Source organism: Monodelphis domestica, chromosome 6 (assembly GCF_027887165.1).
Source record: "Monodelphis domestica isolate mMonDom1 chromosome 6, mMonDom1.pri, whole genome shotgun sequence".
Lineage (NCBI taxonomy): Eukaryota > Metazoa > Chordata > Mammalia > Didelphimorphia > Didelphidae > Monodelphis > Monodelphis domestica.
The window spans coordinates 79,265,866-79,291,029 of NC_077232.1; the positions used below are offsets into that span (position 1 = coordinate 79,265,866).

Consider the following 25,164-nt stretch of genomic DNA (forward strand, 5'->3'; position numbering starts at 1 on the left):
CTCTGAGACTATCTAAACAACTGCAATTTGCATTGATGAGGGAGTGTTCTTTATACCAATAAAGTTGCATGTCTAGTGTTATTGATTTTATCAGAAATGATCCCTAGAAAGATTGCTGTGGACTCTCCTGGAGTCTCTCAAATTTCCTAAAATTTAGTGAAGTTATTTGATCTGGAAGAGAGCGAGTGGAAAGGCAGATTGCATGAAGTTTTTTGTGACTCAGCAGTCTCTGGTAACTTTCTATTGTTATCCTATTTTACAGAACAGAACTTTGAGAAAGCTATCTTACAAAGGTGACAACAGTTTAGAGAAGTGGCTTGGGTTAGAAAGGTAGCCTTTAAAGTCAAAATGGCAATTGATGAAACTTAAAATACATGCTTTGCAATCCATCCCCATTTCAGCTCTTCATTCTTAGGATCAAGCAATTTCTGTACTTGTCTGGTAGTATAAGAAATACTTAAGCATTTGATCTGGGACATGGCAATGGTTATGCTTTAATCAAGTATCATGTAGAGAAAGATCATTGAAATCATATGTCTCCTAAGCCCTTGGCCTTCTGTGACCCATTTAAGGAGAGTTGGCTCACAGCGTACCTTTTGATCAGTTCTTTAATATTTAGAGGAGATCCTGTTCCTGTCCTAATTGATGCTGATGTAGGATATAAAATATTCTCTTTGAACTGTGTGTGGTATATTATTTATTATAGCTACATTCTTCTAACCTACAGGGAGAGTTTGTGAATGAGTATGTTGGTGAATTAATTGATGAAGAAGAATGTATGGCAAGAATCAAGTATGCACATGAAAATGACATCACACATTTCTATATGCTTACTATTGATAAGGTAAATGCTGTGTACCATAATAATAATTTTTTTAAAACTGATTAAGCCACTGTAAACAATACTTTTCTCTTATAAAACTGTAGCCTCTATTCCTTTTTTACCTTCTTTATGGATAAAGGGTCTTTTAATCTTAAGGTAACTAGGTGGCATAATGGACAGAGCTCTCAACCTGGAATCAGGATCTGAGTTCCAATTCATTCTTTTCTTTTTTTTAAATTCTTACATTCCATCTTCAAATCAATACTAAGTATTTGTTCCAAGGCAGAAGAGTGGTAAGGGCTTGGTAATGGGAGTTTAGTGACTTGCCCAGGGTGACCTAGCTAGGAAGAATCTGAGGTCTGGCTCTCTATCCTCTGAGCCACATAGCTATCCCTCAGTCCTATTAATATATTTCTTTAATTTTTTTTATTCTAAAGTGACTAGTACAATTCAGTAGCATAAATAAGAGACTTAAATAATCCAAGCAGCATTAAGCAATTATTAAAAATTCTTCTCTTTTGAACCAGATTACTTCATCACCTCCCATTCAACCCAACAAATAATTGTTAAGCATATACTATGTCCAAAAGTGCTATAGAGAGACAAAATGAAACTGTCCCTAATAGGAAGAGCTTACATTCTTTCAAGAAGGCTAATACCCTCTTTAATGATTAAGAGATTGAGATAGGTTAGTAATGCAGGTGTAAGAAGAAGGGAAGAGATATGTAATTTGCAAAGCTTTGGAAACATCAATAGAAGAAGTAGCCAGTGACTTGCCTGTGTTCACACCAGGACACCCACAGTCCATGGCGTTGAGGAACATAGTATGCTAGCCTCAGATGCCAGAGTGGGCCCTGACAATCCTATTTTCCAAGGGGGCTACCCCCAGGAGGCAGAGATCAGCACAGGAAACCAGGTGACTAAGCAAGGTGAAGCATCCAACCTAAAAGACCTGCAGGGGAGCAGTGCCTGAGCCTTGCACAAAGTTGCAATTTGAGACCTTAATACTGACAAAATGAGTTACCTAAAGAATGCAACCAGCCAGTACAACAAATTGTTGCAGACCTAGAGATCTTCCAAAAAGAAGTGGCAACTGTAACAACTTCTAGGCATGCTGATAAGAAAACAATGGGTTTTCTACAAGGACTGTGTGAACACTTAGAAGAAATGAATTAATAATCAAAGCAAGAATTAAGAAAGTAAATAGCTTGGAAAAGAAAATAATGAACCTTGCCCAAGAAATGGACTCCCTAAAAACTCGGCTAGACCAAATAAATAATTATTCAATGAGACAGCAAAATAGCATAAACAAAATTAGAAGATTGAAAAATAGAAGAAAACTTTAGATATCTGATGTCAGGAACAATTGAATCAAAAGATACTTTAGGAATCTGTCAGACTGCAAACCATAATTTAAAAAAAATCCTGAACGCTATAATTCAAGCAATCATATATGAAAATTATCCAGAACTGGAAGGTAAAGTGAAGATAGGGAGAATCTACCAATCACCTCCAGAAAGAAACTTCAAAAGGAACCAGCCCAGGAATGTTGTAGCCACAGCCCAAAGCTCTCACAACAAAGAAAAAGTACCATAAATGTCTAGAAAGAAGCCTTTCAATAACTAGGATCACCCAAGAAAGTGTTAGCTTCTACCATTAAAGTAGAAGAAATGTTGAAAATGTGATACTCTAAAAAGCAAAAGATAGTTTTGCAACCAAGAACAATTTACCCATCAGAGTTAAGATTTTTGTAGTGTGTGTGCAGGGGTGGAGGTACGGTGGAAAAAATAGTCGGTTCCTTGATGAATCAGAAGAGAACTTGAAAGTATTTCTGATCAATACACTGGAGCTGAGTCGTCCTTTGTTAGATTAAAATTAATATCTTCAAGTTCTTCTTTTCCATAAAGTTTATTAATAATCACTTGAATTAGAAAAGGTAGATAAGCGTAGATTTAAAGACTCTTACTCTAAGTCTGACCATGTGTAAATTCATTCTGAGGGATCCACCATCCCTCTCACCTGCCTGCCCAATGGGCTTCACCCACACCCTTTTATTTATGTTCATGGACACAGTGCTGGCATGTCAAAAATGGGATGAACTGGGTCGGCAATCCAGGTGGGGAAGGGGATGAAGCTCACTCTATACACCTTTAAAATAAAAATGCAAGAGTCTTGAGAAACTTAATACGGTAGGCCTATTTGAGCATCTAGATCTTCCTGATGATACACAGCTAATATGCTAATTGGGAGAAAAGAAACACCTATCCTTTAAATAATATTAAAGACATTAAATGAGAAAAAACAGTGGTCCTTGGGTGAAAAGGGGGAGGGTGGTGGGATATTGGTTCTGTTCTGAGGGTTCTAAGAATAAAAGCAAAAAAGAATACACTAATCTAGAAAGGAGGACGAAGGTGAAGTGAGATGCTATTTCTCTTGATTGGGGTGATCACTATTCCTCATGAGAAGGGTATACACATATGGAAGAAGAGGTGGGAAAAATAGGCATTAGAAAAACTTATCTGAGAGTGGTGGTGGCAGGGAGCCATGGACCCGGGCTTGGCCATGCCTCCGCTCCACTCCCTGGGCCAGACTGCGCAAGCCCCGATGCAGCTGCAAGCTGGGAGTGCCGGGGCAGCCCCAAGTGGGTCTGGGAGGCCACCTAGCTAGAGCAGCAGCGATGCCAGGAGCAGAAGTGGCGGCGGCGGGACATGCAGCAGCGGTAGCAGCTGCAGCACCTCGAGTCCTTTTATGAAAAACCTCCTCCTGGCCTTATTAAGGAAGATGAGACAAAGCCAGAGGACTGTATCCCAGATGTACCAGGCGATGAATATGCCAGAGAATTTCTGGCTCATGCTCCGACTAAAAGACTCTGGATGCTCCTGGGGAAAGAAGTCAAAGTTTTTCAATGCTGGCACTGTAAAAGGTATGGACGCAGAACAGGTGACAAAGAATGCCTATTCTTTATCAAAGGCAATCAGAGATTAGAACAATTCAGAGTAGCACACGAACATCCCATGTATGACATCATAAGAGAGAATAAGTGGCATGAAAAAGATGTGAGGATTTGGCAGTTAAAAGAAGCTACTAGAAGATTCTACCTCAGATGAAGATGGCACTAGTTCCAGTTCCTTAGAATGTAAGGAGAAGCATAAGAGAAAGAAGAAAAAAGAGAAACACAAGAAAAGGAAAAAGGAGAAGAAAAAGAAAAAAAAGCACAAATCTAAATCAAATGAGAGTTCAAACTCTGATTAAAAAGTCATTTCCTTTGAATTCACCTTGTCATTCCAGAATCACAGCCGAATGTCAGAAGTAAAGGAGTAGCCACAAAAGGCCTCAGTTGACAGAGAAAAAGGAACCCCAAAACTTGCATAATTAGCATCCCCTCATGGCATTTTTCCCTCACTGTTAACAGTGATGAATTCACTGTGATGTTGATTTTCTTATATGCCACACTGCTGGATTCTCATCCTTTTCCTTCTTGTGTATTGTAGTTTGTAATTAATTTTGAAAAAAACAAAACAAAACTCAAGCATAAGGTATGAAAGTATTCTAGATGTTTCCAAGAGAGATTCCCCTAGAAGATCAGTGGGTTAATGGGATAATAGGATGACTTGAGAAGTTGAGATCTTCAGTAGTTGGGTGATGAATAATAAAACTCCATTATTTGTGACTTAAAAAAAGAGAAAAACTTATTTAAAATTGGCAAAGGAGGGTTGAACACACAAAATTTGGTGTAGAACTACCTCAGTGCTACAGGAAAATAAGCAGAAATGGGGAGGAGAAAATGAGGCACTTAAAAAAGGATAAAAATAGGATAGGAATACATAAAACTAATTTCTTTATCCTAAAAAAGAGGAGTAAGTAAGAATAAAAAGAAAAGTAAACGATCTGAATCTAAGGAGATGCCTTGGCTTGCTTTAGACAGTTGGTGAGTGACTGAATAAATGTGGTATATAGATGCAATGGAATATTATTCCATAAAAAAATGACAAAATAGATTATTTAAGAGAATCCTAGGTAGTATAAATTTACAGAAAGTGAGAACTAGGAGAACAATTTATACAAGGATGGCAACACTGTAATAAAAAGTAACTTTGAAAGCTATCAGTGCATTCCTCAAATATGCCTGCAGATGGCCAGTAATGGTGAAGCAGAAAAGTGATGGATATGAGGTGCAACAAGAAATAGGCTAGGCATTTCTGACCACTTTGGATTCATGTTGTTTGACTATACTTATGTGTTATAAGGTTTCTTTTTTTATTTTATTTTAAATCTTGGGTAGGGGAGAGATTAGCAAAAATGATGCTAAAAAAGAGGGCCACTAAAATATTTTTCAAAAAGAACAGGCAAGCAGACAAGCACAACCATTTTGAAAGTTGCATGTAGACTAGATATAGATATAGATATATACACATGTATCAAATATTATAAAGTAGATTCATGGTTCCATTAAGGATTTTTTTATATTCGAATGTTCATATAGACATACTTCCCTTAAAGAAAATCCATAGCTTGCATATTTAAAGCAGTTGGTGGTTAAGAGGTCTCTGTCTGAACATGGGCTGTTTTTAGAGAAAAATAAACCAAGGTATAAATACCTAACTTTAGAGAGTTCCTTACCCTTGAGATACTGGTTTGCATGTTGTCTTCCCCTTTAGAATGGGAGCTCCATGTTGGTAATGGACCTTAGTTCAGTACCAAGTACATAATAATCAATTAATACATGCTTGTTGACTGACCATTCGACTTCACAGGACTTCACTGTATTATTCCACAATGGGTCTCAAAGGAAATTGTCCTGTCTCAAGTTCCTAACGATAATTTATATCATACTATGAATTTTCATGTGTTAAGTGAATCTTTGGTCTCTGGGAAGCCCAGCATCAATATTGCTGAGACCAACCATCAACAAATCCTAGCAGTCTAATATGTATTGGGGTGCATATTAGAGTCAGTGACAGGATGGACTGTAACAAGAAAGGTAAGACAGGATCTATACACTCTAAAACAGTAGAGTCTAAGTGAAGAAACTCAATATTAGGAAGTGACTAGACTCAATATTAGCAAGTGACTATGCCACATCTCAAGTTTGTATTATTAAATAACATATCAATATAACATAGGATATGACTACTAAAGAAAGGAGAGTGGAAAGAAATAATTAAAAGATAAGTTGTTTAGTTGATGTAGATAGTTTTTCCAATTACCTATATCATAGCCCATATATTATTTAGGTAGTCTTTGAGGGGGTTCTCTATGTGAAAAATTCTTTACCCTGTTGCCATACTGTTGTTTCCAAACTTATCCTTAGATGATTGGCCTTCAGTCAGAGAACAGAGTTATAAAGTATAATTTCAAAGTCTTCCTTGCTTGTTAAGATTACTGCCAGAGCTTACACATTTAGCTGGCATAGTTTTTAGGAGCTCGAGGTCACCTCCACACACTAATTAGGTACTTGAGCATGAATTTAGTGGAAATATTAGAAACAAATTAAAATCAACCCTGGATCTTAATATATACCATTAACAGAAGGCAGTGTTGGGTTTTAATTTTTCATTTTTGAGCCAGTGTTGTTCTATTTTCATCTTCCCCCACAAATATTTCTACGGTTGAGGCCTAGAAGTAAAAAAAGGTGATGGAGAAAAATGCGTAAAGACAATAATCTAGAAATTGTTTAGAAGTACAAAAAATTCATTTGAGTAAGTATGCACAAAAGAAGAGAAATGGATAAATATATAAAAGATAAAAATTCACTGAAGTAAAATCTCCAAACTAGGATATAGTTAAGCAAATGGTAGCAGGTAAGAAGAGAGAGGTAGAGCCTATCTATAATAGATTAACTTCAGTATAACTAATACTAACCTCAGGAATAAAATACTGGTTTTCATAGGGAAAATTGATTAAAACAGAAAGCAGAAAGTCACATTTAGGATCATCATTTTTAACATGAAATAGATTAAACCAGCAAAACTTTTAAGAGAGAGCTGGATTGAAACACAAGATAGGATCAATTTACCAAGCAGAAGTTTGCAATCAGACAAATCAGATAAGAAAAAAAGCAAAAATAAAAACTCACAATATTAATGGAAATAAATAAGGAAACTATTTGTATTACTTTTTAAAACCCTTACCTTCCTCTTAGAATCAGTATTGTATATTACTGGTTCTGTTATAAATGAAAATAAAAATTTTAAATGTAATATTAATAAAACAATATTGTGTTCGCCATTACAATACCAACTCTCAAGTCAGGAGTCTGTTAGTAGCTCTTGCCAATGTAATTTTAATAAAAATGGAGATTTATGAAAAAGGGAAATGAAGGAAGGGGACAGAAATCTCACCTATCTAGAAAAATACCTAAGCCAAAATCTGAAGCTGCCAAGCTGCTTAACCCTCATAAGCCCTCTAGTGCAGAGAGAGAGAGAGAGAGAGAGAGAGAGAGAGAGAGCGCTTCTCCACACACCTTTTATCCTCCCTGCCCCATAAATCTCACAACGTAGGCACGTAAAAAATGGGATGTGGGGTAGGTCAAACTTAGGAAATGGTTTCTATCATCACAGTTCCAAGGCAGAAGAGCAGTTATGGCTAGACAATGTGGTTTTTAAGAGACTTGCCCAGGGTCACACACAGCTAGGAAGTGTGTGAGGCCATATTCAAAACCAGGAACTCTCATTTCTATGCTTCATTTTCAATCTACTAAGCCACCTAGTTGTCCTTAAACTACTCTTCTTAAAGAGACATTATAATGGACTAATATCAGTAACAAGAATATGTAACAAATGACAGTATTTAAAGTCATTAAGGAAATTTCAACAACTGGAACGAAGATGAATAGTAATATAATAGTAGTAGGAATCTTTTTACTGCGGCTTAGCATTGTTGGGTAAACCTAATAATAATGAACGAAAGGGAAAATGTAGAACTAAATAAAGCTATTATAACATTTGTAGAGAAAGACTTGGGCTATCGTCTGAATAGAACATTAAAAAGAAACATTTTTAGCACCACATATTATCTTTATACTAAATATATACTTTGTCCTAAATTATTCTAAACACATACTTAAAAAACCATATGCAATAACAATTGTAATAAATGCAGAGAACAAGCAAATGACCCAAATCAGACACTTAATAGACATTCTGAACAATGACTGGGTTAAAAAACAAAATGTAGAAATTATAAATGAAAACTGTGAAAGTCTATGGTAAAATGATATCAAAATTTCTGGAATGTAGCAAAAGCCCCCCCCCCCCCAATCCATCCATGAAAACATACGTTAATTTAGTAGAAAAAGAGGAGCTAATGAATAGATTGAAATTTGACAATTTAAATCAACAAAAAAACCCAAAGTGCTGAAAAGGAAATTTTAAAAATAGATACATTGGAAAATAGAAGTTATAAAAGCAAACACTGACTTCATTAAAAGAGAAGGTGGAGAAAATGAAATTATTACTAAAAAGGAAAGTTTTTAAACTCTTAGAACCAATTATATGCCAGAACATCTGAGAATTTTAAGAAAATTAAAGGATTCTCTCCAAAAATATATATACTGTACCTAAATTACAGAATACCAAATAAGGAGCTTAATTCAACTTCAAGGAAATTGAACTAGTTTCAAAGGAACTTAGGGAGAATGGATTTTCAGAAGAATTTTACCAAACTTTAAAAAATATGTATTTTCTAGGGGGCAGCTGGGTATCTCAGTGGATTGAGAGCCAGGCCTAGAGATGGGAGGTCCTAGGTTCAAATCTGACCCCAGGACACTTCCTAGCTATGTGACCCTGGGCAAGTCACTTGATCCTCATTGCCTACTTACCACTCTTCTGCCTTGGAGCCTATACATAGTATTGATTCTATGGCAGAAGGTAATGATTTTAAAAAATAGTCTCTCTATCAAACAAATTTTTCTTAGAAATCAAAAGGAAAAAACAACTCCTTTTATAAAAAAGGCAGTTTTACTACATTAACTAGAGAGGGATAAAGGGGAAAAAAAACACCAAAAAGAAGGAGCATGTAGCCCAATATTATTAAATAATACTGATTTTAAACATTTAGATATTGTCCATGCAAATAGAATTTAATTTTTTTTTAAATTTATAATTAGGATGGTTTAGATTAGGAAAAATTAACAATGGTTTTATAGACTCAGCACACAGTGCCTCCTGGTACATGGTGTGGATTTAATAAAATGATTGTTGCTTGCTTTTTCATTCAATCATTTCAGTTGTGTCTGACACATTGTGACCCATTTGAGGTTTTCTTGGAGTGATATTGGAATGGTTGGTCATTTCCTTCTTCACCTCATTTTATAGATTAGAAATGGAGGCAAACAGGGTTAAGTGATTTTCTTAGGGGTCACACTACTAACTGAGTCTAGATTGGAACTAAGTCAGATCTTCCTCATTCCAGGTCCAGATATCAACTGTGCCACCTAGTTGCCCTTTGACACGTACTTGCTAGCCAGTTAATTGTATCAGTCAAAAAGTAGTAAGTCTTTAGTAAGTGCCTACTGTGTGCGAGAGAATAACGGCAAAAATAAAGTGTGCTCTCAAGGGGCTCATAGTCAAATGGAGGAGACAACTTTCCAACAACTATGTATACAGGAAAAATCAGAGATGATCCGTAAAGGGAAGATACATAGGAGATCAGGAACGGTTTTTAGAAATTAAGTCAATATACATTAAGTGCCTACTGTGTGCCACACACTAGGGAAGGAAAGTCAAAGAACTCAATTAAATGGAGAAGACAATTGCATGCATATAGTCTATAACAGAGGGAACGTAGTGGAATGAAAAAGCAACTAAGAAAGGCTTCCTTATCTTAGTGGGATTTTAGCTGGAATTTCAGGAAAACCAGAAGTTGAGAGATAAAGAAGGAATATTTTAGGAACAGGAAACAGCCAGTGATAATATTTTGGGCCTGGAGATAGAGTATCTTGTTTGAGGAACAACTAGGAGGCCATTGTGACTATATTCTGGGGGCAGGTGATAGGGCTGGTAGGGGGATAAAATGTGAGACAACCAGAAAGTTGAAACCTCATAATTACATATGCAATGATGAAATACTGGAAGATTTTCTAATAAATACAGAAATAAAGTAAGAATAACATAATTCTAGAAATGCTAGCAGTAACAACAAAATGAGGAAAAGACAGAGTAAAGTGTAAACTATTTCCTGAAAACATGACAGTTTATTTAGAAAATCCTAGAGAGCCACGGCTAGGTGGCTTAGTGGATTGAGAGCCAGGCCTTGAGATTAGAAGTCCTAGATACAAATCTGGCCTCAGACCCTTCCTAGCTGTGTGACCTTGGGCAAGTCACTTAACCCCCTTACTGCTTTGCTGCCTTGGAACCAATACACAGTATTGATCCTAAGACAGAAGGTAAGGGTTTAAAAGTAAAGAAAGAAAAATCCTAGATAATCAAGAAAGAAGCTGAGACTCTAATTCTCAATAACAGAGCAAGATACAAAATAAACCCCAAGAAATAATTTCTATTTTTTAATTTTTAAGTTTCTGTCAAATAATGATTAAAATTCAGAAGAACATAAGGAATGTCCTATTTCCAAATAACTACAATATACATAAAATGTCTGGGAGTTAATTGCCAAGAGTGGTTAAGTCTTGTATAGATATAAGGAATAGCTTAACTAGAGGAATGATTTAATGATTGTGACTGAACCATGCCAATACTAAAAATGGTAATACTACCTAATTTGTTTACAAGTCTAGTATTATGTCAGTAAAGTTACCAAAATATGATGTATTTAACTAAGCAAAATTAATCTGGAGAAGCAAAATATCTAGAATCTTAAGGGAACTAATGAAGTAGGAACTAAATGGAAATAGCATTATTAGATGTCAAATTATACTACATTCAGTAATCAAATCAGTTTAGTTCTGAATAGACTAGATAGAATTGGTTCAATAAACTGTAGGACATTTACCCAGAGAAGCTATTCCACAACTGTTGGTAAACTGGAAATTGGCTTGATAGAAATTAGCTTGACACTAACAATTTTACTCAAAGCTAAAAATAGGCATGTGATGTGAATATATTAAAAGTCATACCACAAAAAGAAATGAGAAGAGATCTACCTTTCTTAGTATGGCTAGGGAAAGAGTTCTTAATGCCACAAAAAAATAAAGCAGGTAACTTAAATTATGGTTTTGGCATCAGTACTTTGTTTGAAGTGGGTTAGATTGACTTTTTAATTTGGTGGTGTAACTTCTCTTATTCTTACTCATAATTTCCTACTGACTTATTATAAATCAATGATCTTAACTATAAACACACAGATAAGTCTTGGGTGGGCTAATGATAATGGGACTTATTAAGCAAAGTCAATAATGATTGTGTTTTTAAAATGCCTTAGTTCTGTTTGTTTAAGTAGTGCTCACTAAAACTTTGTCCCTTCCATGTGGTTGTGACAGTTAATAAGTGAGCTAGATTAATTAGTATTGAATTGGGGGTGTCATATACCAGCTCATATGATACACCACAGTTTTCAATACAACAAGTAGAATTTGCCTGCAGTTTTCATTTTCCTTTAGAAAAAAGAGAGCTTTTCAAAATTTTACCTAACATATGTCTTAAAATTGGTATTCTAACTTTTAGGATCGGATAATTGATGCTGGTCCCAAAGGAAACTATTCTCGTTTCATGAACCACAGCTGCCAGCCAAATTGTGAGACTCTGAAATGGACAGTCAATGGAGACACACGTGTCGGATTGTTTGCTGTGTGTGATATTCCTGCAGGTATGCCGGGTTTCAGTGAAATACCTTATTACCCACATTTGAGAAGAGACCCAAGGAAATTCAAGTCCAACAATTTGCCATTTTTATTGTTATTTTTTCATGTTTATAAAATCCTTACCTTCCATCTTGTAATCAATACTACATATTGATTCCAAAGCAGAAGAACTGTAAGGGCTAGGCAATGAGAGTTAAGTGACTTGTTCAGGGTCACACAGTTAAGGAAGTGTCTTGAGGCCAGATTTGAACCCAGGACCTCCCATCTCTAGGCCTGTCTCCCAGTCTACTGAGTTACCTAGCTGCCTCCAATTTACCATTTTTAAAGTACTTGCTATCCGTAGGCAATTCCTCAACCTCTGTCAACTCTAGTTTCCTCATCTATAAAATGGAGATAATAATAGTAATCTACCCTCCAAAGTTGTGAGTTAAACACATGCTTAAACATGTTAAACACTCTGTAAACCTTAAGGCACTATCTAAATGTTAGCTGCTATTGTTATTATTATTTACACAGTTTAGTTCAGTTCCTGAAGTTCTGGAGCTCAGTTTTAGAGGAGAGATAAAACATTCAATGTTATGTTGAAAAACAATTTTATTTGTCCAATATGAGAGAGTCGGCCAAGATCATTTACTAATAGGAGAAATCAAAGATTTCATGGATGATATGGCATTTGATTTGTGATTTTTAAAAGCTTAGGGAGACAGCATGAGCCAATATACAGGGTATGACTAGACATGCGAAGAGTACAGATTGTGTGGTAAGCTAATAAAACCTTGAAAGGTGGAATGTGCCTAAGTGTGGCTGATACTGAACACCAGGCAGAGGAATTTCAACATATAGTAAATTGCTGTCCTCTTTCCTTCCTTATATGAGACTGTGTACTTTCTACAAATAAGATTAAGAAAAATAGGAATAGTGTATTTCCCAACATTTCCTCAGTTTTGTTTTAGCATTTAAGTTACTTTATTGTGAAGGATTTTATTTTTCTTAATCTTTTTAATAATTTAAGTTAACAAATTTGGAGATTCATGATATTAAGTTTATTTAAATGTGCACATATAAAATATAGAATTTAATATGTGGTTTTAATACAGAACATTTCCTACTGTTTAAAGAAGATAAACATTTTTATGCTAATGAGTTTCTTTTCCCAGGGACAGAGCTGACTTTTAATTACAACCTTGATTGTCTGGGCAATGAAAAAACTGTCTGTCGATGTGGTGCCTCTAACTGTAGTGGATTCCTTGGTGATAGACCAAAGGTATAGCCATAATTTAAGTAAACTTTTTTTTTTTAACCATAAGTGCAATTAAATTGCATAGCAAGTTGTGGGTCAAGACAAATCTGCTTTAATGCATACTGGGATGTACATGTATGTGGCACAGATTAAAATGAGTTTTATTTTCTGTAAAGGAATAGGCCTCAATAAATGGTGGCATTTAAAGAGCTGATCTTAGGTTAATTCTAAAGAGAACTCTTAAAAACTGATAGTCTTCTCATTTTATAATTTACATGGTATTTCGGTATTTGACAAATTTGGAAATGGAGGCAAAAGTGTGTAGAACAAAGCAATGAAAGATACCTAATTTTTTTCCTACAGATTTTTAGACTTGTAATATTTCTTGTTGCTTAAGTAAAGATCATTAACAATGTCCTTTACTTCCTTGCTGAAGAATATACATTATTGTTGGTTTTGGCAAGTTATAAAAAACCATTTTGCCCAGCTACTCTTCATGATCATCTAAAAGGCAAGAGTAAGGAACCTTTGAGCTCAGTCTGCCCTTTATACAGTGTCACTTGGTATTCAGTGTAATGTTGCTCAAATTACTAATGTGGTAGCCCAGAGCTGATGTCTTTAAATTATGTTCCTTGTTTTTAATTTTAGAAGGTAGTATAACATTTTTTTGTGTATGTGCGTGTCTTGTGAAAAGGGGAGTGGAATTGATAATGGAGAAGGAAAGTACTAATGTAAATTAAGTTTATATGTGACCTTTCAGTGATTCACTAGGGAGACATGGCTTTTGAGTCTAGTCTGACTAAGGTCAAATCATATCAACTTTCTGTTCCTCCATTTCCTTTATGTGATTGAGAAGGAAACACTTTTTGAACCATGAAATGTGAATTTTTTGTTATTAAATTATCCTCAATATGAGAAAAAAATCCTTCACCATTTTCTATATTATCTGATAATACTTTTGTGGCAAGAGAGGTATGTCATTTATTCTTATATATGCTGTTTTTCAGTTTAATTGTTCATCTTGTTTGTTAATATTAAGATAAACAGCCTATGATGAACATATTTTATCTAAGATTCTTTATTTTTCAAGTTGATTTAGTAGCAGACATTTTAAAATTTTCCTTCCATATAGATTTATCCTAGTTTCTTTCATGTCAAAAAAGAAAAATTTCTGAAATTCCTTGTGATTTTGAATCTCTTAAATTATCAACATTTCCTCTAACCTACTAGAGTGGTGTTTTTTTTTTCCCCAGTTTTTCTTCAAGTAAACACAATTTCTTGTTTACCCTAGAACTCAGCTGCTCTTTCTTCAGAGGAAAAGGGCAAAAAGACCAAGAAAAAAACTAGGAGACGTAGAACAAAAGGTGAAGGAAAGAAAGAATCTGAAGATGATTGTTTCCGTTGCGGTGACGGAGGTCAGCTGGTACTATGTGATCGGAAATGTTGTACTAAAGCTTATCATCTGTCTTGTCTAGATTTGGTTAAACGTCCTTTTGGTAAGTTAAATTATAATTGGATTTTCACACAAGTTGTCTTTTTAGATTGTTTTTTAAATAACAATTTTGTGTGCTTTCAGAGAGTGTTACTTTTACTGATTAACTTTGATCTTAATTTCAACAGATTGCAAATACATCATTATTCACAGATAATGATGATGTAAAGGACTTTGACTTACAGATACTCCTTGACTCTTAAGTCATTGTTTTTAACCGGTTAAACATTTTTTTTGTTTAGTTACAATAATATTTTAAATATCTGATTTTTTTCCATCTTTTCTTTTTGTAGCACTTTGAGTAGTTTTGATATTTCCACTTTGTTTTAAAGAGTCTGCACAGTCAAGCAGTGATGTTTTGCAATTATGGAATCTCAAGAGTTGAAGGAGTGTCCTAGATAATCTAATTCAGCTGTAATCTTCCAACTAGATGGTTATTTAGAATTCTCTGCTTAAAGACTCAAACAATGATGAACATACTAGTCCCCAAGTCAAACTATTTTTTTTTTTTGGAGATTTCTGCCTGCTAATATGGCAAGTTACTCTTTATATTGGGCTGAAGGCTAGTGATTTATTCTTGTCAGTCCTGGCTCTGCTTTCTCAGTTCCCACAAAATAACAATAATCCTTTTTTTCTACATGAAGTTCCTTTAGATAAAGGAACATCTTTTGTCCTTTGTCCATCTCACCTCTTGATGAAATCTGCTTTAAGTTATTAGACATCTTAACTCCTTTCATCCAACATACATGTGACATAATTTTGAATCTTGTCACATTCCTTTCCTTGTCCATTCTATGCAACATTTTAAAAACTGAATATAGAATTCTAGTTGTTTAATCATGAAGGAAAATGGCAGAATTCCTTCATCCTAGGTTCCTGGCATTTGATTTCTATTAATTGTCTTAACTTTTTAAGCAGCCACATCTCATTATCAGTTTATATTCATCATAGAGGTCACAACTCCCTGGTTCTTTTCATGAAATTTCTCTAGTTGAGTCTTCCTTCCTTCCTTCCTTCCTTCCTTCCTTCCGGTCTTAGATAACTAATTATTTGAACCCAAGTTCAAGAATTCAGACCTGTCAGATGATAATATATTAGAGTCTGCCTAGTATGCCAGCCTATCGATCTTTTTTCATTCTGAATTTTGTTCTTAGTCATATTATATACTCTGCCTCCTACTTTTGTGTCATATTACCACTTTGAGAAACACTCCTTTTGGATCATGATCATTGCTAAAAATAATAAACAGAACAAGATGAGATCATAGTCACAAGAAACCTACTTCAGGGTGACATCTATCAGCACTCATTGTAGCATTCCACACTTCATGAATCTGTTCACTGTTACTGTCTGATTCTCATTTCTTTACCTGGATCATGAAGATTCTCCTAGAGATAAGGCCATTGAAAGTTGGGTGTTTTTATCTAGTACATTCTCCAGAACTTAAGTTGGTCTGACATAAGCTTAAATAAAGAATCCATGCCAGCTTGTAGGCCTTGTGGCATAGGGAACAGAGCCCTGAATGTGGAGTCCTTGGACCCGAGTTTGTATCCATATTGTGTCATCTTGGGCAAATCTAGTCTTTCCAAGTCTCTATTTATTTGATAAAAAAAAGAGAATTTGGACTGCCTGCCTCCTAATTAATTCCTCATCTCTCCAGTCCTCCTTCTGCTCATTATAACTCTTTCTCAGTTTTGTGCAGAGATTTAAGGTGGAAAACTCAACAAAATCCTACAAAATGAATTTGTTGTGCCCATTTTACAAGTTCTGAAAAGTTAAATGACTTGCCTGAGACCACCCATAGTTTTTCATCAAGTCCATGCTACCTTCTGTAAGGATTGTAGTTTTACTTCATTAACAATAAGAAATCAATACTTTTATAAATATTCAGACTCAAAATTTTAATTCGTTATAGCTCATAATTCGGGGACTCCCTCTAATGATTAAGAGGATCCTCCCATCCTGTGTAATTCATCCCAGTGGACCTATCCAATATGATGCTGGAAACCTTCATACTTTCCATATATTAGCCCATCTTTTTTTTTTTTTTGGTCATGAAAGATGCCATCTTATTTTCTTTGGAATTCACTGGTTGTATATTACAGGCTTCTTGCATCCACTACATACCTTTCTTTTGCTCTTTGTGTAATACTCATTTTTAGTTATTCAGATGAAGTTGTGTTCAAAGTATCAATGTCAAAAAGCAACATTGTTAAAAAAAACTTACTGGAAAAAATGGGCCTTTTGTATGAGAAACTTTGGGGCCAATAAAAATGTCTTGCATTCGCTTCCCACCTGCAAAGATAATTCCACTCCTCTTTTGTCAACCCAACTTATTGTCAACCAATATGGTCAGTATCAGATATACATACTTTGGGAAAAGTTCCATAAGGTGTACATTCAGAAGCATCTTAAAATCTGGGCAGCAGATACCTTTTGTCTGTTTAGTCTCTCCTGTATGGATCATCAGGCCAAATTATTTTGCATCTGTACTTCTTTGTTCCTTTGTCCAGTCGTTATTTCTAGAAGTTACTGAAAAGTTATTACTGTTGCTATTTCTTTCAGGGAAACTTAAATTATCTTCAACTCTCTTGTCTGTTTCCTACTTTTTATTTTTAGTAGCTTATTCAACTAATTCAGGATTAAGTCTTCCTAATTGTATGCCATAACTTTTTCTCATCACTATTCTTTTTCCATGTTATTGATTCTGACTCTGATCACTGTGCATCTGATTGTACACAGACAGCTGACTCGGGGATAAATCCCACATCCACAGAGAATTCTTCCTATTTGTTGGAATATAGTCAATTTTATTTATAATTTATATTTATTTTTTTTTATGGTGTTGGACAGAGGTGTTACTCAGGGTACACTTGAACCAGCTCACAGCCTAGCAATATTTATCTTGTTGCTATATTTTTAGTGTGAATATTTAATGTCTCTGTAATCACCAACTATAACAAATTGAGACTTGATTTATTTTTTATGGGTTTTTTATACTTCAGAAAGGGATGGAGAAGATGTTACTAATAGAGATTAAACTGAGGTATGTTTTTTGAGAGCCCATTGTTACACATTTACTAGCACACATCTGCTCTAGAGAAAGTTCTGACATCAGTGGTTAGTTATATATATACACTTTGTTCAGTTGTCTTAGTCAAGTCTGACTTTTAATGATCCCATTTAAGATTTTCTTGGGAAAGATATGGGAGTGGTTTGCCATTTCCTTCTCCAGTTCATTTGGCAAATGAGGAAACTGGAGCAGGCATTGTTCCATGACTTGCCCAGGGTCACAGCTAGTAAGTGTTTGAATATGAATTTGAACTCAGGTCTTCTAAATTCTAGGCCTGCTGCTTTATCTACCACCTAGCTGCCTTTGTTTAAGTCTTATACATTTCTATAATGTTATGTCTCTTCTAAAATTCTTTTCAGGCAGAGGGCTGCTTTTCATTTTATCTTTGGCTCCTCAGTACTTATCATCCTGCCTTATAAGAAATGCTTAATAAAAGTGTGATTGACTTCAATGGGAAGAGTTCGAAATTAGATCCTTTCCTGGGAATCAGTATCATGCAGTTATTGGCCATCTCTGGGTTAAAAAGTTCTATTTTCACCACTAGATGGCATTATTGAATCTTCAGGCAAAATCTTGCCTTGAAAGTCAGAAAGCCACAAACTTCTGTGTGAAAATGGAAGTTCAAACCTTTTTTTTACAAAATATTGGGACTAAGTAGATTGACAAAGTAGTTCAAAAATGTGTATTTGATCCTGATGGGTTTTGTGAGTACTTAAGGAATCTCTTCACTACATTGTTTTAGTTCAAGGATCCTTAGTGCTAGCAGATTCTAAGCTACAGAGAGAATTTTGTCTATCCTGCCAAGTCCATTCTTGAACAGAAGTACTAATTATAATACAAAGTGTTCATTTAGCCTCTACTTAACGACAGTTATGGGGAACTGACTGCCTTACCATTCCTTCTTCTCTGCACCTCCCCTAAAATGTCTTAGTTAATCAGTTAGCTATTTAAAAGAATAAGATGTTAGGGGCAGCAACTACATGAGAGACAGGCAGACAGGAGTAGAGAAAGGAAATCCTGGGTTCAAATGTGACCTTAGACACTTTCTAGCTGTATGATTCTGGGTAAATCACTTAACCCCCATTGCCTAGTCTTACTGCTCTTCTGCCTGGGAATTGATACTTAGTATCCATTCTAAGACAAAAGAGTTTAAAAAATATTAATATAATGCTATCATAGATAGCAATTTTAAATGCATTCATAACAAAATTAGTTGTAGACATAACCATTTGTTAGGAAATTTCAGCTTGATTCCTGGTCCTTCCCAAATTCTAAATCCATAATTTTGTTTACTCCAGCTTTTCCTTCTAAGTATTTCTTTACTCAAAGCTGTTATTTAAGAAAAAATGCTTTCTATGATTATTTTAAAGAAAACCTACTATTTTAAGACAACCATCCTGGTTTAACACAAGTGACATACTGAATTCTAACTCTCAGTGAGGGCAAGAAATTGATGAAATTTGGGAAGGTATAGTTAGTCAGGGAGGCATGTAATGAACATTTCTAACTCATAAGGAGTTATTAGAGCTCTGTTCAGAAATGTGTTCTATTGGTATCACAGAAATTGTGTTGTTGTGGATCATAAAAAATGCAAGTATCCAAAAGCCAACTTTTCCATCATGGATAAAGAACCTTTTGGGAGAGTTGAGATCAGGTTCCACCACAACATGGACTGTTTTATTACCTTGTTCAAATTATATAAATTCTCAGTGCCTTGATACAACTTAAGTAACAGTCAATGAAATCATAAGAAACTATAGGGAACCCATGTCTCTGGAATATAGTACCTTTGTGCCTCTATAGTTAATGCTATGATTTGGACTTTGTTCAAGGATCCTTGTGAAGTTCGTGTAATTTTAGAAGTCATTTTGTTTTTATTGATTAATGCTACTCCAAAGCTCTTCCAGTTGTTCCCTACCTGGCTTTTGAATTTTAAGTGATTTAAAATAATATTGGGAAAGCTTTCATATCTGTGGAATTAATGACTGTGTGTTTGGTATGATAATAGGCAATTTCTGGCATCTTGAAACTAATTTGTTCTGCCCCAGAAAGTGCCAGTATATCTAGGCCAGTCTAAACCACTGACGTTTTTGTGTCAGAGGATTTTAAAAAATTTTTAACATTGATGAATATTAATGTTTCATCTTTGATTTCAGGGAAATGGGAATGCCCTTGGCATCATTGTGATGTATGCGGCAAACCATCAGTTTCTTTTTGCCATTTCTGCCCAAATTCCTTTTGCAAGGAACACCAAGATGGGACAGTCTTCAGCACCACACAAGATGGACGGTTATGCTGCTCTGAACATGACTTTGGAGTGGAGTCTATTAGAAACCCAAAGACTGAGAAACCCTTCCCAGAACCAACCAAGTTGAAGCCCAAGAGAAAGAAAAGGAGGTGTTGGAGGAGAAAAACAGAGTGCAAATAGTGACAGACTTCAGGGGTTTTGTGTGTTTGTGAGTGTTTTTTTTGTTTGTTTGTTTGTTTGTTTTTAACTGCCAACACTATCTTGTAGATACAAGGGTCTATCTTGTGAATAAGGTCAACGAAGGACACAGTTTTACATATCTAATAAGTGTACAGGTTTCATTTGGGGGAAAGCATTTTTAAATCCACTGAGCCATCTCTAGCAGTTTCTGCTGTATCTGCACTGATAATGAATTGTGGGATACACAATTCAGAATTTTTCAGGACAAACAAAACTTATTACACAACATTACAGTTACACTTGAATTTCTAAGAATGTAATGGTTCCCTCCTGCATTTGGGGATAAAAAAAGGGCATGATTGAAAAAATTGGATGCCTATTTTTCACTTCACCGAAAGGCGTGTGGGGTGGAAGACCATATTTTCTAAAGAAGATACTTTTAGTGTTTAACAAAAAAATAACTTGACCTTTGCTCAGTGTCATTATTCAGAAGATACCACAGTAATGTCTGTTTCAAAGATTTTAACTTGGTTTCCTCTGAAACAGTGAGTTTGGTCATCTCTCCTTGCTCTTATAAAAACAGCAAACTGTAAAACTTTTTTTTAATGTGAAATATTTTCTCAGAAATGTATATCCCTTTATAAGGAGAGGAGCACCCTAGGATAGTGAGGGGGTGGAATTTTAGAGGATTTTTTTCATATTCTTTTTTTTTCCTATTTATAGATTACAACTAAAATATAAGTAACACTTTAGTCTTCAGAGCTGTAAGAGTCTCAAACTTGGAACAACAACTTTTCCTAAAATGGCCACGTTGGTGAAAATCATATCACCTCTCATGGGCATATCTTTTGAATGCACAGTCATCTTGTCATTGTTATTCACCATTTTGGGAAAACGCTTTATATGTTTTTTTATTTGGTTTTTCTTTAATGATTTTTTTATTTTGGCTTTTAATCTCAAAATATATATTTGCTAAGCCTCATTTCACAAATTATTACTAATTGAAATGTATGTTTATTGATGATATCCTGATTTTTCATTACAAAAAAAAAAATGTGAACTTGACTATTATAGGGACATTAGACCTGCCATGTGTATGTTTCTATTTAGGCTAAAAGGTAAAATAAATAATTGAGGGAAAAATGATTTTATGTACTGTTTCCTGCCCCATAGGTGTTTTGATATGAGGATGGGGCAGAGTTGCTAACAAGTTCTGACCTGTGCAATCATGATCCAACCCAGATGCCCCTAGTTTATGCCCATTTAATGTTTTATACGTACTAGCGTAGTTTGCCTTAATAGTGCAGATCTGTTATGTAGCCCTTTAAAAAAATGAAGCATAGTCTATCATAAAAATGTATATTTTTTCAAAACTATTTTTTCAGGGTTTGAAAGATTTAGATTTTAGAATTATTGATGATTAAAGCTATTTCCATTACATGCAAATTTTGTGGGTCTTTTTTCATTTAAAACTTGAATTGATACTGGTCTAAAATATGCCATTATCCAACATTATAATATTAAAGCATTTTGGGAGGTAGCTGAATAACTGTTTTGCTTTGATTGTGGATCACAATTTATAAACTTTGGGGAAGGTTAGCTTTACCCTCTTTCAATTCTTTTCTCTTTTTCAAGTTATGGTTTTGAAAGATGGGACAAACCTTACACTGATTTCCATTGTGAATTTTTTTTTTGGTTACTATTTTTTTCAACAAAAGTGCCCAGCCCATGGTGTAATATTTGAGAGAGAGTCCCTTTTTTAAAGGTTTTTTTTTTTTCCTGCTCTGAGAATACATTCTGATATTTGGAAGTTTGAGGTATAAACTCCAAAGAGCTCAAATTTTATTTCATATCCTCCTTTTCCCCCTCACTCATTCTACCCAAGGTTATTTGGTGTAAAAGAAGGGAATTAGGAGCATCATGATAAGGGAGTATCAAGATGACTGAATGGGGAAGAGGAAAAGAAGAAAAAGTGAGCATCTCTAACAACTTTTTTTTAAGAATGAAGGAAATACTTGAGAAGCAACTACTTTTTCTTTTAACATCCCCTGAGAATAAAATCCATCTTCAAAAGGAATTTATTAAAAAAAACTACTTTTGGTAATGATAGTTATGAAAATTGACACTGAAGTAAGGTGGATTTATTTTTTTAAAATTCAATTTTACTGTATTCTTTGCTTTACTAGATCACTATGTCTCACTGGTTATAAAAAGTAGAACATTGTAACTCTGTAACCAGGCAGGTTAACATCAATTGCCACCTCATAGATGATTTTACCTGATACTCTGTGATTTCTCTGCAGAAACTGCCAAATGTTTGAGAGATAGACCATGGATAGATAGACCTAGTTATTCCCTAGTTGCTCATATCAGACTTTTCTTAAAGCTCTTTTTTGTAGCATTAGTGGAGGCCATCAAAATATGTAGGACATTTGCCCAAGCTCTGTAAATATTAACCTGCCTGGGGATATGTAGCCACTCTTAACAATTTTATTGAGCACTGAATGTTTAAAGGAAAATTGACTTCACTTTTGGTAACTGTGGTGCTGTTCCCTTACCCCACTGCTTCTGTCCCCAACTAAAATATATGTATGTGCCCCCAAAGAGATTTTTTGGGGCAGTTATTCCCTTAAGTGACATTAACATTCTACATGTTAATATTGTTAATTTCTAGAATTTATACTCGTTTAATGGAAAATTGTTACCTGGATAATTTGTTTTTTAGAAACAACATCTTAGAAATGTTTGACACAGATGTAAGGATTTGTTCATGAAAATAATTTGCACCTTATCCCCTAGCACTAAAAAGATGTTATAAACAAAAGAACCTTACCATTGTTCTTCTCTGGTGTTCAAGCATCATGTAAAATACTGTTTACTAAAAAACCAAATGTGTCAAATGATAGAATAGCCATTACGTATTAACTTTGGAAGATAATAGTCAATTTTAATAACTTCACAATGTATTATTTTAGACCTCTCTCCCTGTTGTGAAGTTGGCTGGCTGTTATCTTAACAAAATTTGGGTTATTTTTAATCAGTCAAAATACGCTATTTCCTCCTAATTAATGGGCAAGCTTTGAAACATAGTAAACTGTCAGCAGTATTTTTTAACACTAAGACATATATTGTGTTGGCCTCATTTTAGTTTTTACAAATTCTTCTGTGGTCTGAATTTGAAAGTCTCAAGAAGAATGCTCTTTTTTTGACATTTCTTTCTCAAAGGGATCCTTTTTTAAAAAGATGAATTTTCTGCAGTTTTAATTTTCCACATGCTTATGTTTCACAGTAAGGCCACAAACACTGACAAAATGAAACTTTCTCTTTTCGATGAAAGAAGTAGCTCTAGCAGAAGTTAGCTTTTTTTTAGGTTAATATTTCAAAGTTATCACTTAATTGGTTCTCAGAGAGTTTAGGGAACATTTATGGAGATTTTTTTAATGGCTGTCCAGAAATCAGCTTCCCTCTTTTTGGTGCTTCTATCTTTGAATTAATAAGGTGAAAAAAATAACCTTGGGATATTGCTTTAATCTTTTGGCACCAGGGATTGACAAAGGACCTGAAGTTAGATTTTACAGATATAGAAAAGATTACCCAAACATCTTTAATCAGACTTATTTTAAAACTCGTTCTCTATAAAGTAGCCAATCTCAATTCCAAACAAATGCTGTCTGTCTTAGGCCTTTGTAAGTAAGATATAGATGCTACTCTTAACTATTGTACAGATTACAACTCTTTAGCTAATGAATTCTACAGTTGGGACATAAAAGATTTGTGGGATAGTTGGGTCCCTTTGAACGTTTAATAAAATTGTCCAGTCCTCTAAACAGTCGAATATAATAGGATACAGCTGCATTTTTGCTTATATCCCAGTTACATTAAATGCTACTCTTTTCCTGAATGTTTAATCTATAATAATATTAAGGACTGCATGCTCAGGTTGGAGTTTGTGGAATTTTTTGAAGTATTTACCATGATGAGCCCAAGGTATATATATTTCCCCAACTTTCAGATTATATTATTTTCAGGAAATTAAATGAATGTTAATGCAAAAGACTTTGTATCAGTTGCCAAATATTTTCATCCTATGTGAAATGAAACCTGCATGGTACTATATGAATGTTGGGAAAAATATAGTCAGGTTTTTGTACAACCCATTTTGCTGAATGGTGTGTAAATTCTGCCCTGTTGAGATGTGAAATATGTTGTTAGAAACAACAAAAAAAAGTTATGTTTTTGTTTGTTTACCTCTAAACAAGTTCCATTTACAGTAATGTCAGGTATTAGAAGGTTATATGAATGTTGGATGATGGCCCCAAATTTAATCTGTTAGCCTAGGAATAAATATTCCATTTGGGGGACATGCTGAAATGTAGTTTTTAAATTGCCTAATGTTGGGGGGTGGGGGGAGCGGGGATGGGGAGGAATGAAAGAATAGCTTTTAAAGGGGAAACTTGTGTTTGAGAAAAGTGTGTGATTATTTTTCTGTATAAAATGAAGAAGAGGTTTGTCTTTAACCTTTCCTACAGAAGTCTGTTCGATGTTTTTAATTGTCTTTTGACTTTCTGTTACTTTTTATTAGGACTCAAATGCTACTGACTCAAGTGTTTTTTATCCCAAGGATCCTGGTATTAATGACTAAATTAAAAATGTTGTAAGGAAACATTTCCAAGGAAGTTTTGTCACTGTCAGTCAGTGCTTTAAAATCCAAATTAATTTGGAGAAAGCAACCTCAACCTGTACAGAATGCTGCCCACATTTACAAGGGCAGATATGACTGGCCCTCCAAGAAGGATCACCTTTTGGGACAAGATTTAAAAGGTCTTTCTTGTGGGGGCAAGTTGAAGCTGAATGATGAAGGTTCCAGAAACTCCTCTCATTGTTGTGACTGTAGACTCAATCCTCAGTTTTCAAATTCTGCTCTAGGCTGGTTTCCAAAATGATCCCTTCATTTACCTTGTTTACTACAACAGATGTGGCAAAAATGAACCCCATTTTAAAGCTTGGTGCATGGCATTGTCAACACTGGCAGAGTTCTGTATTCTAGACATGCTCTGCACATGTTCCATAGACTCATACAGTGCCAATAAGTATAACTTTTCTACTTGGGCTATTATATGTGGATTACTGTTTTATTTTGGAAAAATGTAATTTTATAGTCAATTTGGTTCAAGAAGTACTCATTAAAGGTGAAATGTTCACAATACCAAAGACCTAATTGGAATTGTTTTTATTACCATTTAATTCAGACTTTGCATTCTAGAAGTTACAGGGGTCAGTTTGAGCATCCACTAAGGGGGTTTCAGTAAATTAAAAATTCTCTGAAGCAGTTCTTTCCAGGGAATAGAATAT

The 25,164-nt window shown here is 34.8% G+C and overlaps 1 protein-coding gene, 1 non-coding gene and 1 pseudogene across 7 annotated transcripts in view; all 3 read left to right on the forward strand.

Moving 5' to 3' along the window:
* NSD2 (nuclear receptor binding SET domain protein 2) overlaps positions 1-25,025 on the forward strand; it is a 117,835-nt gene extending 92,810 nt beyond the window's left edge. For all 6 annotated transcript variants that reach the window (XM_056802307.1, XM_056802310.1, XM_056802308.1 and 3 more), the window contains 5 exons: positions 728-844; positions 11,443-11,584; positions 12,737-12,843; positions 14,111-14,315; positions 19,541-25,025. In XM_056802307.1, the coding sequence (XP_056658285.1) occupies positions 728-844; positions 11,443-11,584; positions 12,737-12,843; positions 14,111-14,315; positions 19,541-19,812 (843 nt within the window). In that variant the 3' untranslated portion in view covers positions 19,813-25,025. The remainder of the gene's footprint in view (positions 1-727; positions 845-11,442; positions 11,585-12,736; positions 12,844-14,110; positions 14,316-19,540) is intronic.
* On the forward strand, positions 3,368-11,432 carry LOC107649217 (retinitis pigmentosa 9 protein homolog; annotated as a pseudogene).
* Positions 11,218-11,343, forward strand: LOC130455284 (small Cajal body-specific RNA 23). Its single transcript, XR_008913203.1, has one exon. It is a non-coding gene; the product is annotated as a small Cajal body-specific RNA 23 (non-coding RNA).
* Positions 25,026-25,164: the final 139 nt, after the last annotated feature.